Raw genomic sequence first — 15,362 nt, forward strand, 5'->3', positions numbered from 1 at the left:
TTACTGCTATAATATAAAGTCAGAATGAGAAATTATCACTAAACTGAGTATATTTCATACTCCATTCTTTCTACTACATTCACTGATTTACTGGCTAATTGGAGAAAATGAGTAGCTCTCAAATGATTCTTCAAGCTATTAATGTAAATTGGCAAGTCTATATATGACTCAGAATTTGTATCATTAAATTGTCCCCAAGCCCTAATGAAGAACACAGGCTGAAGAAGCAGAGGGATTATTAGAGTATTGAGAAAATCAAGCAGTTCTATAGCTGGGTGGAGGTTTATTTCATGGCAGGCTTTCAAGGAACTAAGGTTCCTCTTTGCATGCAGCCCTGAACTGTTAGCTGTGGACTTCAGAGTCCATACACCTATTTTATCCATATACCTTATAGCCCTATATCCATATATGAATATGTACCTTTTGTTCCATACTGATATGGAAAAGAGAGAAAACATAGGTACATAATCTCTATATTTTGCCTGTTTGAAGAGGATTCATGAGGGTGTTGACATGAAGGATGAGAGAAGAGTGAGACAAACAGAAGATGATTCATCAAAAATCTCACACACATTAGAAAAATCTGTGTGTCATGGTCCTGTGCTAAAATACTGTTTCATGCAGTAAGGTCATGGTCATTTGGGGGCCTTCAAGACCTGTTCAAGCAGAGGAGGAGACAGGATGAGCCCCAGAGGTGTCTCCCATCCTCAGTGAAAAATCCTCCAACAAGCCCAGCAATAAACTTATTGTAATCAATGGAATATGAGGGTAACAAATAAATGCCACCTGCAAGCTAAATTCAAAGTACACATCTTGATAGAACCATCAATATCATCAAAATTCTGGGAACTTTGCTCAGTACATTACGCTCAGAGCATTATTTTCAGTCAGTCTATAAATAAACTCTTCATAAGAGGATTATATCCAAACAGGAGAGATTCTCTGTATAAAAGGGTGAATTAAGGATAGATCAAGGTACCAATGTTAGTTTTTTGGAGTCTCCTTTCTGTTGGTCTTAGCTTACATCAAAATCCAGGATTTTAACATAGCAGTGACTTTAGCAATTATTCACCTTCATATTTCTTTTCCATTAAAATATATTTTCCATGAAACAGATACTCCATACTCTTTCTCATTAAAAAAATCTCATAAATAATTGAATTATGATATCTATATTTATATTCAATCTAACAGCAACTGTGAAATTTGTGAAGATAAGGCTATAAGATAAAGGGATATTCACATAATTTAATTTTAAGGTGCCTAAGGAATATCACTTTACCATACACTCAACAGAAAGTGGGCTACTCTCAAGAAAGACTGGGCATATTCAAATCAAGAGCTCCTCTAGGTTATGAGAGATATTCAGATAGATACATCCACAACCCAATGGAACACTGGATTTCTGATGAAAGCACCACATGTTTTCGGGGCAGAATCTTTCCTCCATGCTTCCAAGTGAGCAATGCATTGTATATTCACTTGCCTGGGCTAGCATTTCCTTTTATAACAAAGCTGGAAAGCGCTAGTAAGGATGACACAGAGATTAGATAAAAGTATCTGTGCACAAAGAAATGCTGGATGCAGAGTGGTACATCCCTAAGGGGAAAGCAAGCTGCTGTATTCTGACCTGCTGTAAAATCCCCCAGCAAGTGTCAGCCAATCGTTTAGGTGACAATTCTTGCATCCATCACACATGGCAGATGCTGAGGCCCACAGAGTCACAGATTCAAGATGAGAAAAGTCCTCAGGAGCAAGATAAGAATTACTGGATTTAGGGAGGTTGGTCCCTAAATTGATCCAAACAGTTAAACAAACAGAAAAAGAGTATTTAATTGTCTGAGACAAAAAATTAAGAACTAACTTGTAATAAATACTGCTTTTTTAAATGTGGTGACACAGAAGCCTACACTGAAAATAGCACCACCTCTTCAGCTGTCCCACTAATTCTCTAGTAATATAAATAGTGTTTGCCACCCTATACTTACAGGATGGCAATAATGACAAAGCCTATGGATAAATGATGCTGCCTGGGCTGTGACAAACTTGGCAAGTTCATTCATGAGGGATCACCCAGGACTCCAAGAGCAGCACTACGTATGTGACACCTGCTGCCTCCCCACTGCAAGGCCCCTCTCCTGGGAAATGAGAGGCAAAGTCACTTCCCAGCCCAGACGCTGAATTTAAAGAGAACAAATATTCTATTTCGGCAGCTTCAAATATCACAACTTTTTTCCACAAGGACAGCAAAGTAATAACAGGGCCTGAAACACAGCCAGGCAGAAATCAAGATGTTCTACACTCTGGAAATGGTATTTTTTACACAGAGGGAGCCTGTAATAGACATGGAGCTGATGGAGAATAATGAGATGAGAACAGATTGGTCATGCACAAGAAAACACCACCTTGGAACCGGGCATAGGTGAGGGCCCAAAGGCTTAGTCAGGGAAGAGTCTCAGATTTGAGTCTGGGCACTCATCCAAAACTGCCTTTGGATTTTTGGGGTTTGCCTTCTGAAACAAAGTAAAGGAAAAGTCCTTTCACAGTTAAGTCCTGAGAGCGTCCATTGATTTTGTGTGGCTGAGGGCTGGAAGGAAGACAATATTGCGCTAAAACCAAAAATAAGATGCTTCTATTTATTTGGTTGTGGCTCAGTCATCCCCACACTCATAAATATACATGGCCAACATTTGCACTGCCTGCTTCTCACAGTCAGCACTGCGTCATCCCAGCAGGGGAGAGATATGGTCTGCTGAGCCCTTACCCTTCCGGTTGGCATGTCGAGTACCTGCAGCCTCCTAAAGCTAATATGTTCTAAGAATAAGTATTATTGACTGAAAAAAACACTTCTTGTTCCAATCAGAATCTTTCCACCTGGACCATTCAGCCTTTCATAGCAGTAAATTCAAGGATTTGACTAAGATATATACTGTAAATATTTTCAGTTTGTTTTCAGTTTTTGCTGAAATATTTGTGGTTTTTCATTCTCTTTAAGGTATTACTTTTGTTAATATCTCTCAAAACCCACATAATCCTCCAGAAGGCATTTCATCCCTTTTTTTCCCCCTCTAGTGAAAAAATAATGGGCCTGCCCCTTTATTACATTAGCAATGACCAACTGTGGCTAAATGACTCCTCTTGACAGACAGCAGCCAAAAATCTGCCTCTCTAACTATATTGATATAAAAGCAGAAAGCCCTGTTGGTGGAATTAAAACCTTTTGTCCTAATGGAGCAGCAAATACTCTGCAAAATGCGCTCTGCTCCCAAGGTTAGATTATCCTTACAACCCATGGGGGGAGCAATCCCTGGTAAAGCAAATCCTAGGGCATCCTGACAGAGACAAGCTGATCACTTCTCTGAGAATCACCTAAATCCTCGCTTGGCTTTTGCGGTAACACGGAAGGAGCTCACGGAGCTCTTACCGCTCCTTTCGGGAGCACACATCGGGGCTGGAAATGTGCTGCTCTAAGGACTGCTTCATTCTGATGAGATGTTTGGATAAGAATGCTCCAGCAGTCACAGCAGCCTCTCTTCATCTTGACCTAGGAAGTGGTGACCGTAACAGGGGCAACCTTAAGCAAAAATATTTCTTGGCTAATGTGTTCCCAATGCGCTTAGAGGAGGATGTCGAGGAAAGGAAACCGGAGGGCTTTTAAATAACAAAATCAGCTTGGGGGAGGACCGATTTATCTAATCCTTGCTCTCTCTATCTGGGTCACTTTAAATAATCTGATGATTAAAAGGTAGCTCCTCCTTTCATGAGGGCCCCTATACAAAGCAGTGGTTGAAACATAACCTGCGCTAATGGGGAACATGTTCCGTTGCAAACTCAGCGGCAGGAATTTTTAAAATTGAAGGGAACCACTTCTTTCCTAGGTGACTCCAGGGTATGACAGGTCCCAAACAGGAGCAGATTGCATTTCCTCATTTTGCCTTCTACATTTCAACTTTGTACCTCAATCACTTGGCATTTGTCAAAGTGCCTCATCCTAGGAGGTGCAAGAGGTTTTTCTCGACCTCATCTGGAATGGAAGAAAGCCAGGATGGATCCATTCCCTAAGGAAGGCATGCTCAGGACACCTCAGCATCATTGCTGCATTGACAGTCTACAGGTACACTCAGTTATGAGGATTTCTGCAGTCAGGCTATCAGCACATTTGGAAGGCTGATTTCCAGTGATCGCACATCTCTGATGCCTGTACGTGAGTCAGAGGGTCCAGGACGATTTAAGGAGAAAGCAACAGGGACAAAGAGTAATTTATCAAAGGAAAGGGTCGGACTGAATAAATCTGGTGATATTTCTTCCACCTGGAAAAAATTCAAGAGCTCACATAAGAATTCCTAATGTGTCGAAAATGTAGATCTCATTGAGAGGAAGAGCACAAAAAAAAGTAACTTTTCTAGTCCACAAGCGACAACCAAGGCTAGGTGCGAGGTAAAGAGATGATGTAGCTGTGGAAGAAGGGTAACACCAGGCTCAGTGAAAGTGTGTGATGGAGGCATGGCTGTGGGTGGATGTGACAGAAGTGAGTGACCGATTCCACTTCCACTTCCATCTGCCTGATGGAACATTCCAGTGCTCCCTGAAGACTTTGCCTGAATTTCCTGCTGAAATTCAGAAGTAGGTAGAGGATCACTCACTCAAGTGAATACATAGTTCAGCATGTATGGCATTGATCATCAATCAATGGGATGGACCTTGTTCTGTCCCACAAGGAAACACAAAGCTCAGAGGAACAGCCTGGAACACCCCAGTGGATCAGTTACCTGCTGTGGCATTCTGGCTCATATCAGTATTATCACCAAGTGCAGCCTGATCAGATCTACACAGCACCAAAATCATGGTCAAATCCAGGAGAGAAATTGCAGAAATCAAGTTTTCTCCTGATGATACCTGTCTAGATCTGCTCACTGAACTATGTGTGGAGTCAACTGAACAGAGGCCTTACAGATACTCATGATATCAATATGTTTACTATTTAATATTTGTAACCAAAGGTACTTCTAACTGAGCCGAAAAAATCCACCCTTGTCCAGTTCCAGGTGGGAATATGCCAGCAAAGGGCAGCATCTTGTAGATGTTTGACCATTCTGGGTGTGCCCTGGTCCCAGCCTTTGCCTGAAACACACTCCAGGAAGATGTCAGCTCTCAAAGGGCACGCACGCAACTGGAAGTGGAGTCACTCAATTGGTAATCACTGTGCAATTAAACTTGCTATCAAAATAGAAATTACTTCTCTAAAAATAGCAGTGATGACATGTTAGCTCAAAAGGAACTGAGTTTTTAAAAGAGGAAGATGAACAAAATAACAGCTCCAAAGGCCAACATGAAACTGAAGGGCAAAGCGAACTAATCTAATAGAAACCCAAAATCTATAAAATCAGAGCCCAGAGTGCTTAACAGCCTCAGAGAGCACAGATGGGGTTTGCAAACCCAGTGGTTACAGTGGGTTTAATAGCATTTCCTGCGATAATTCTGTTATTTTGCTGTTGCAAGGAACTGGAAAATCAGTGTGGTGTTTCAGATGTCATTGCTTGTAAGTTTTGATAAAGGCCAGTGTTTTTATGCAATTGAATGGAGAAAATTAAAGTAGAAACAATAAACTGAAGAAGCTCGAGTTGCAGCTACACCTTTATCTACCAGTTCACCATCGAAGAAGAAATTTCGTCACTATGGGAAATTGTCATCACCGAAAATGAGAACGGCTTTGACAGATAGTGAATTCTTGAAAGAGAAAATGATGCAGCAACCTGAGTAACTCTCCTGGCACTAAATCACTACCAGCAAATGGCATTTCACAGGGGCCTGAAAAAAATAAAGTGTGAAATAACAGAGATACCAAGGAGAAGATGCAGTACACCCTCAATAGCAACAACTGCTACTAAAAGATTTAAGGGTGACAGTATGGCACCTATTTTTAAAAATGGAATTGAGGGAAAACATAAAAATGAGAAGTTGAGCATTTCATTCATAACTTCTCACTTTTGTATTGTGCACCTTAAATTTGTATTTTTGTTCATTTCCCACTTTCTTGATTAAGCTCTTTGCTGATATATTTTTCTTCATTTTTTTCATGTTTCTAGACAACAAATCCTGAGTTTTTGAGAACTCAAGCTCATTCTGCTCAGTCATTCTTTTTCCTATCTAACTTCATATTTTTCATTTTTGGCTGGCTGTAGTTAGATACGTTTGAACCTTGCTCCATTTGTTATCATAACCCGTGTGTCTATTCTTTATTAATTTGGGAGTTTCTGTTTTTTTCTCTGTAACATTTCTTCTCTATGACACGTGATTCTTGACACATCAACGCAACCCTGAGCAGCAAGGCAGCATTCATCGCCCTCATTCCATAAAAAAGTTACTTTATAATTAAAGGATGCCTTCCACTGGAATGCCTCCTTTAGCAGTGGCAGCAAGAGCCTCTGAACATCTGCCTGAAACAGCTATTACCCATCTTATCCATCCCCTCTGGAAAAGCATAAAGACACAACACAAAGGCCTCAAATCTGGATGACACCACATTAAGGACTCCTGCTCCCGGTCAAATCAACAGGACTTGTTTAATTAAGACAAAAAGGCAGGACATCTGTATCCCAGCAGCTCCAATCCATCCTGCCTGGAAGCAATCAGTGAGCAGTAATGGGGAAAATGTCCTCCATCAGATTAACTCAATTAAGTCAAGTAGCAAATGCCTGTTAACAGCTCTGTGTACATTACACAAAGCATCCAGTGCTAACAATAAATGTCTTTATAACTAGAATACTGTGAAAAGTAATACCTGTGAACGCATTTTCCAGTTCTAATAGGATTTTCTTTTTTTTAATTTAGAAAACCTCATTTATTTTTTCAGCATAAGGAAAAGCCTTTAGGAAGACTTTTGAGGAATAATGTTTCATCAAAGTATTATTTTTAACAATTATTTCTCTTACCATGCACAAAACATTGAAGACTTTTTTACCTTCTAATACACACAAAAAGGCTGATAAATGTATGAAGAAATCATCCAGCTTGTTCATTATGAAAGGAGTTTGCTAAGTTTTTGAACAAAGGAACTATGTTTCTTTATCTTTAATGTGAATAGAGCATGGGGAGCAACTGAGCTGTCCTGAGAGAGCTGTTCCATCATTTTGGGGCAAAAAGCATAATAAAGAATATACTTTTAAAATCTTGGATTCAGGCAACCTAAAGTTTTTTTTCAGTTTCCTTCTCTTGTCTTAAAATGTGCTAAAGGAACAGACAAACATTCTTTTTGTGCAGCTGTTTATTCACCTCCTGCTCTCTACTTACCTTACCCTGACCATGGTGAATTTGTAACGTCAAACAATAGGAAACCCTCCAGGTCCCACTTTCCCAGGTCTGGGTAAACAAGGTGTGGAGCTAGTGCTAGGAAAATTTTCTTTTTTATGAGGATGTCACCAGCCAAGTGCTTCAGAAAGATTTACTTTCTTTATCATCTATACCATCTGTTCAGACCCTTATAGCTACAGACAGTTACTATAGTTAAGGCAGCATTTCCAGACATTAATCAAATTATTTATTTGATAAATGGTTCTTAATCTTAATCAAAGGGAATCATAGGTAAAGGACACAACCCTGTCCTCTGGTATGTTTTGGAAGACCAGACAAGTTTCACGTCAGTGGAAATAAGAGGGCAGTTTTTACAGTTGGTTTTCTGGCCAGGACAAGGTGATTTTCCCCAGTTCAAATGTTCCTCACAAACTTTTGATTGAAATTCTTTCTGATCACATAAGGAAGGAGTTTGGAAGCCCAGAATAAGTTATCTGGAAACTCTTGGCCAAAGAATAACCATAAAAAGCAATTGTACAAATCAAGCCCTTGAAAAATTCTCTTCTTCATTACTGCTCAGCAAATTCCACTCAAATACAATATTTATATACTTTGGAATTTTCTAGGAATTCCTAGCATGCTCCTATAAATTGCTTCCGAAATTTTTCTATCACCAACAATAGGAGTTCCTGTATCACACAATGAGCATATAATGACTTCAATTCAGTATTTACTTTTATTCTACTTATGAGAGAATGCCTCAGTTTGCTCAATTTGTCAGGCTTGGATGTTTAGAAGCAGTGTCTACTAGTTCAGAACTTACAAGAGCTCACCAAATAACTTTTAGAAGTGAGAAGGAAAAAGAGCATCATACCTGAGATTGTGCATTAATATTGGCTCCTTCCTTCACCAGAACTTTGACAACTTCAGCTTGTCCTGCTAAGGATGCAATGTGCAGGGCTGTATTCCCTTTCTGTTAGAGGGGAGAAATGCAAGTTATTATTACCCTTCTTCAGGAATCATTTCAATCAGCAGGTTTTTTTATAGCATTCATGCACATGTGCTTGCCTGTGGAAAGGCTAAAGGGAAAGCAATTTATCCCACAGGTGTTTTTCCATTCTGCCCATGGGTAAAAAGACTCTGGATATGATAAAGTCAGTTAGTGATTTTCACAGATTTGGAAATATTGGAGCTATACTAATTCTCCTTAAAATAAGGAGGACCTGTCACTGGATATAAGAAAAATCTGGCATTGCTAAAAGCTTCTAATGCTTCCCCTGTATTATATTACAAATTACATTTTCCTCTTCATTTACTACCAATGAGCTGCAGCAAAGACAACTCCCAGGCCATAACAGAAACAACAGTTTAAATACCAGTGTGGTATTTATACAATTCTCTCATTTTGTACTTTTTGGGGTTTTGTCACATTTTCTCACATGTATGGAATAAACTTAGAGACATGCATCAATTACCTTAGTGGCAGAATCCACAGCCGAGCCTCTTTCCAACAATTCCTGTACCAGTCCCACGTGGCCCTCTTTGGCTGCCAGGTGCAGAGCATTGAGCCCATTCTGCAAGCACAAGGGCCAGATCCATTACAAATATCAGATACACATTCCTACCTCGCCCTGGGATCAGGAGAAGATTAGGAGCTGGAATACTCTGACTTCTCTTAGCTGACTGTCTGCATAAGTCAGATACTTTGGACACGGCTATTTAAGCTGAGGCTCTGTGGGACAAACTTCTCCGATAACATTTTTCTCATAGTAACAAATACATCAAAGCAAACTGTGTTTTGTGAGAATCCAGAGAAGATTCCTCATTTTTCTAATAACTTCCCATTACCACAGACTACTACCTTGGGGATCTCCATGGAGCCCAGTGTTTCAAAACTTGAGTGTATTTCTGCCTCACTACTGTAACCTTATCCAGCCCTGCTGAGGTTTTATCAATACTGAGAAATCACAGGACTTAGCCAAATTTACACAGGATGTGTCTACTCAGTCAGGGTTAGTCCATGCTGACGTAGCCACCCTGAACCCTGGTCTCTCCTCTGGGATGACAGGTAACAAACAGAAACCCAAAAGCACAAATAGGCCAAAATGGCTGTTGATCACTTTTGACTTGCAAACTGATCCTTGATCTGGCACTTCTGCTGATGTCTGATGAGCAAGTCTTCACTAAACTCTGAGGTTTTGCAATCTCAGTCAAAAAGGAAAAGAAAACTAATTAAATAAAAGCTAGGATTGTTGAAAAGGTAACCTAAGAAAGTCAGCATCTAAATCCTTTCCACATTAAACAGGAACAGGATACTTAATCTCATAAAAATTCCTGCCATGGAAATTTGATCTCCTTCTTCCTAGTGTCCCCTCCCCCTTCCACCCAAGGAAAAAAATTAAACTGCAGTCTATTGTAGCTGAATTGCCAACCTGTTTTTCACAATCCTGAGGTATTTTTCATGCTACATCAGGCAGGTGACAGGGACAAATACTGCCATTCCCTCCAGCATTCTCTTGGTTTCCATATTGCAGGCATCAGGAGCAATACTCAGGTGTTTGAGCAACCAGCAGCAAATCCTGCGCTGTGCAATTTTTATCACTTTGCTTGTCTCTGAGCAGTTCAGAATCACTTCAATTGTGAAATAAACAGGCAACTTTCTGGCTTTTATTTGTGCATTCACAGAGGCAAGCGGAGCCTGTAATTCCCAGAGGGATCTTGAAGCACTTAGCACTTCACAGGAGGTATTTTTGATGGGAGTGGGTCCAGTGGATTCAGACACAGCAATCCAAATGCATTTCTGCACTAGCTCCATTTGATTCCACATCCATGCAAGTAGCACAGGCAGATTTTGTGGTCAATTTCAGAAGTGGAAAGATGAGAAAAGCAAAGGGACTAAAGGAAGGCCACAATCACAGGCTGTGAAAAGCAGAGGAACCCCCTTCTGCAGCCTGGTAGTTAGGAAATGTTAATGAGAAATGTGGTTTCAAGCCTGGTTATGTGGGAAAAGCTACAGCAGCCAGAACATCCTTATTACAGAGGAAACACTCTTACTACGGAGCTGCAGAGCCATGGGGTAGCAGCAGTGCCATGCCCTGGTCAAGGATAAATCCTCAGCCAAAAATATGTGGTGAGACTGACCATAATCACCAGGATAAGGAATGCTGCACATGTCAAAGAATATTTTTAAGGCTGAATGTGTTTCAGAAAACTCTGATCTTTCTTGTTTTTAATCTCAGCTGAGTATCAACTAACCACAATTTCTACCTGCACTGGCTGAGAGCTTTGAAATAGCTTTTCGTGAAGATACATGGTGTTCTCCTCACCGTTTTATAAGAAGATTGTTTATAAGAACAAAGACCTGTTCTCATATCTGATTTCACAGATTGTCATCAGTACTTTCCATGGGAATCTGAAGGGCAGCTTGTCCTCCTCACAGTGTACACAGCTGATGTATTGCTGCCACATGTGATCAACCTTCTTCACTCTTTGGGAACAAAGAGCAGAGGAAATGCACAATTCATGGCCCATAAACAACTCTGAATGGAAAGGGATGAAGATAAGCCTCCGTTTTAGTTTACCAGGGGCCAAAATATGGAGAGAGCAAGGCTTGTCCCTGTGCTTAATCTCTGAAAATACTCGTATTCCTACCTCTGAGTCACATATCGGTTGATGCCACAATAAGCACCTGGAAGTTGATATTGTTGCATAAATTGAGTTTCTTTGCAACACAGGACTTAATTTTAATTCACTAAAACATCAGCAAAATTAACAGTTGAGGTCCAGTAAAAAGTCCAGGAAGAAACTCTAGCTTAAAAATAGGACTATAGCTATTCAAAGTCGATAATTCCTTAAATAAAGCAAGCAGGGGTAAGCAGCAGCAAGCCCTGCACTTAAAATGCTGAGGGCCAGCACAACTGAAGCCTTAAAGCAACTTTTGTTCTCTTTCCCCCTAATCAGAACCAACGCTGCAATTATTTCCCAGCCTACGTGGCTGATCCCTGCTACTTCTGATGATGGAATCTCAGATTTAATCAATGCAACTCCTCCGTTCCTGTCAACTGGATTTTTGTCGTTCAGAACAACAAAGGTTTCTGACACGTCCCTTTTTCTCTCCCCTGCCCACCAAAAAGTTGGGGAGGGTGAAATTAGTTGTCTGCTAAGCAAAACTGTGCCACATAAGGACAAAGCTTGCTATGCCATAACTGCCATTCTTTTTGGAGACTCCTTGGTAATTTTAACTCTCATAAAATAACACAATACTAAGCCTTCCAAAATGGTTCTTGTTTCCAAGTGTTTCCCTGCAGTGCCTGACTCCTTCAAGTCTCTCTCTCCTCTACCACTGAAGCAAAGATGTCAATGCTTTCTATCCCATGGGGTGCTACAAACGTGCACCTACCACAGACTGCTCACAGCACTCTTATAGTGCCACATGAGGTATTTTCACCACACTGGAAAAGTCCAGGGATTTCTTGGACATCCTATAAATCACCAGCCTATTTGAAGCTGGTCCAATGTCAGTCACTTATTCCCTGTAAGACAGGCACAGACACTGCTCTTGTCTGGAAATCACCCCAGAGAATTCCCTGCTACCTCTGCCTTTGTATTCAGTTGCCTCACGGAGTGATCCTCATGCAATGGAAGCTCTTTCATCACTGCCTGGCTCAGCATCAATCCTGCTGTGCCATTTACTCCTTCTGGGCCATCACCCAGACCCAACAGCTTCTCCCATTCCCACCTAATCCCATTGTGCCAAAGCAAACTGACACCATGGAAATGAAATATCTTGCCAGAGTTATCAGATCAACCTGTAGTTCAAAGGATATTTTAAATCAGCCAAGTCAGCACTCTGTGGGCTTTTGCACCTTTCCCTCTAAACTCAGCTCTAAGTGACAGGTATAGACAATAACTTGGCAGTTCTAGAAAGCTCGACTCACCTTCTGCTGGCGAGACTTCATGAGGATGATAAAGAACTTATGATGTAGAAATGGGGAAAAGAAAGTGTTTGAAGGAAGTGGGGAGAAGCTTCAATGATAACAGCCTAATAGCAAAGCATAACTTCAAAACACAATGAAAATTAAGAAGCTTTTGTGACTAACTCTGTATGGTGGCGCTAACTCCTTTTGCCAGCAGAGACAGAAACTAGAAAGCAGTACCATAGTCTTTGTTAAGCTCAAATACTTTTCTCTCTTTAATAGATGGCTCTGCAAAGTCTCTCCTCTGAATAAATCTCTTGGAGGAATAAAATGCGCATGTGGCAACTTCTTTTCAAGAGAGTTTTGGGAAAGGGCACATTAAATAGCTGGGCACGGCTTTCTGAAGTCCAAATATTTGTGGAAGTTTTTACTAAAAATATCACAAAGAAATGAAGTGGACGGTGGAAAAAAAAAAAGAAAAACATTATCAGGTTATGAAAATTCTCACTTTCTGTTGCTTTATAGTCTAGGAAGTCAAGAAACTGAATTAACCTATAGAGTGACATCAAATGTGGTGCTGCTGACCTCATTATGCTACAGTGCTCCTTCAGTCTATAGCTGGCACTGCTGGGAGAGGCAGTGCCTTTCCACTTGGAGGGAGGGAGGGAGCAATTAACAGCTGTGCTCTGTCTCACTGCCACGGCAGGAACAAAGACAAACTAAATTCAAAGGAAGCCAACAAAACCAGAGCAAAAGCCAAACTGACAGAAATTCAGAAAACCTTGGAGCTGGAGGCCCCCAAAACGACCTAATGCTTGAACTCTGATCTACTCAAGGGGTCAGACTTCAGGGAGGAACACAGAAGACTTTTTCAAAGTAAATTCCAACTCCCATTGCATTTTCCCTTCCAAGACATCACCCTGAAAACTGACAGGTCTCCAAAGACAAGATGGAGAAATGCTACTTGATGTTACCTTTAGATCCCCAATTCAGTTTCAAAACTCTCAGAATAGTCACACTCTGGGGTCTAAGTCCTGCTGGAATCTTGGGCTGTGCAAATGCACAGTGTGACATCTGTTTTGCTAAGCAATGTTTTGAACATGATGATGAAGCAAGATGTTTTCTCTTGCTACATTAACTAGAAACAGTACCCACATACTAAAAAACTACATTTGTAGCATAGAAAAAGAACTTTAAAGGAATTGGGTATTTCCAATGGTTATTGGTTATCCAGCCTATAAAATACCAGGAATTGGATTTTTCTAAGGGACTCTTCATAAAACTGAGGAATTTTGTCCCCTGACATTCCTAACTCTCTCCAGAAATAAACAGAATTTATGATTGTCAGAATAGATGACAGTGCTTGAAATCAGATTAAAGTAAGCAATCCCATAATAAGTGAACTTGTTATGATGGTAGCATTCAACAAAGCATATTTAAGTAATATCAAATTATTAACTCTGTAATTGTTTTATTACCTACTCTCTGTGTTCAGTATATCCAGAAACATTAAGCTCCATCATATTTTGGCAACAGTTACATTGGGGAAATACTTTGATTATCTATAAAGACATATCACTCTGAAAACTCAGGATCTGAGAAAAAAAAACCACTGAAGCTGAAGAAAGAATCTCCTGGTGTTCTCTCCATTCTGGAAAGCTTATATTTAACATTATGTATGGTTTTCTCAGATGAGATCTAATCTAAAAATAGCATTTCACTGAGCAAAAATACCCTGCACATATAAGGCTTCATTTTTTAAAAATCACTGAGATATCTCACGCTTAAAAATAAAATACACCCCTGCATTTTGCACAGTCTGTGTCTGCTTCTCCTCTTAGACAGCTGGAACACAATGACATGGCCAGCCCTGTCAAACCCCAAGGAGAAGACAAAAAAGGAGGAATAACTTGAAGGCTGCAGTAGCAGCTGCCATGGCTTACTCAGTATTCCCTGACCTCTAGCAGAGGGAGTCTGCTCCCACTCCCAACAACGTTTACACTACACCAGCGATGCTTAATCAGTGGAAGCACTGAGGGCCTTAGTTCCCAAAAACCTCTGCAAGCAATTTCATACGGCACCAGAACTGGAGTCTGGCAGAAACTGAAGTGCTTGGTTGCACTCAGTGGATGGTGAAAGCTCTGCTCTCACCTACGCAGTGCAAGAGGAGCTGTGTCACCAGCTGCAGGTGGGAAGCACTGTCCACAGAGGATAAATCTGCAGCAACCTTTGTCATATTCCTCCCATAACCAGCAAGAGGATATGAACAGCAGGAGAAAACCTTGCAATGTTCCGAAGTAATTATCATATTAGCTCTGCTCCTTCCTGGGGGTGAATGTCTTTGTTAATATTGGTGTTTATAATAAAGCCATAAAACTTCTCGGATCTATTGGAACAGAAGAACTTGAGTCTAGCTTTACTCTCTCCTAACTGGGCAACTTGGAGTTTGCCAGGTCATGTCCCATATAACTCAGGAAGCTTTTCCTTAACAGCAAGTCTTTTAAAGGAAACCTTCCCCTAGACACTAAGACAAGGACATTTCTGTATGTTTCCGATAAATACAACATGAAAATCCCCAGCTCTTATCCTCGTCATCATTAAATTCCTTGGCACAGCCAACAGATCTGCTCTCACTCCTGTGCCCCAGCTTCCATTTGACACATGGCTGCTTTAGTCATCTGCAGGGAAGGTGATGGAGCCAACTATTTGAGATTATTTCATTCCTTACTCTCCCATTTACTCTTTTTTCCCCCAAAAGAAATAGTGGTCACAATCCTGGAGTTTTACTTCCAAATGACATAGCCATTGTCCAGTTAGTGGTCACTCTGATCAAATCTGGCAAAGAGTTAGGGGAAAGCTGGACACCATAAAGCCTGAGCTGTCAAATTCCCCACCAAAGAAACTGCAGTGGTTTCATTAGAAAGCCAAGACACTTCTCAGAACTGATGCAGACACTTATTTGCATATATATTTTAAATCACAGTTAAGAGTCTTATTAAACTTGATGGTTCTAGTCACTTAAATAAACGTTGCAAACGAAGGTTCCTAAGCTATGAAGCCAAAGTAATTGGATTTATATGACAGACCTACAAAAGAGCCAAGCCAAAACATTGTATCACATTACAGTAACATCAATGGTGAAACTTCAACAGCGTA

General features: G+C 40.6%; 1 protein-coding gene across 22 annotated transcripts in view; it reads right to left on the reverse strand.

The window, feature by feature from the left end:
* ANK2 (ankyrin 2) overlaps window positions 1-15,362 on the reverse strand; it is a 260,764-nt gene that overhangs the window by 97,836 nt on the left and 147,566 nt on the right. For all 22 annotated transcript variants that reach the window (XM_058838913.1, XM_058838927.1, XM_058838926.1 and 19 more), the window contains 2 exons: window positions 8,766-8,864; window positions 8,165-8,263 (listed from right to left, as the gene is read on the reverse strand). In XM_058838913.1, coding sequence (XP_058694896.1) covers window positions 8,165-8,263; window positions 8,766-8,864 — 198 coding nt within the window. The remainder of the gene's footprint in view (window positions 1-8,164; window positions 8,264-8,765; window positions 8,865-15,362) is intronic.

The sequence above is a fragment of the Poecile atricapillus genome, chromosome 4 (assembly GCF_030490865.1).
Source record: "Poecile atricapillus isolate bPoeAtr1 chromosome 4, bPoeAtr1.hap1, whole genome shotgun sequence".
NCBI lineage: Eukaryota > Metazoa > Chordata > Aves > Passeriformes > Paridae > Poecile > Poecile atricapillus.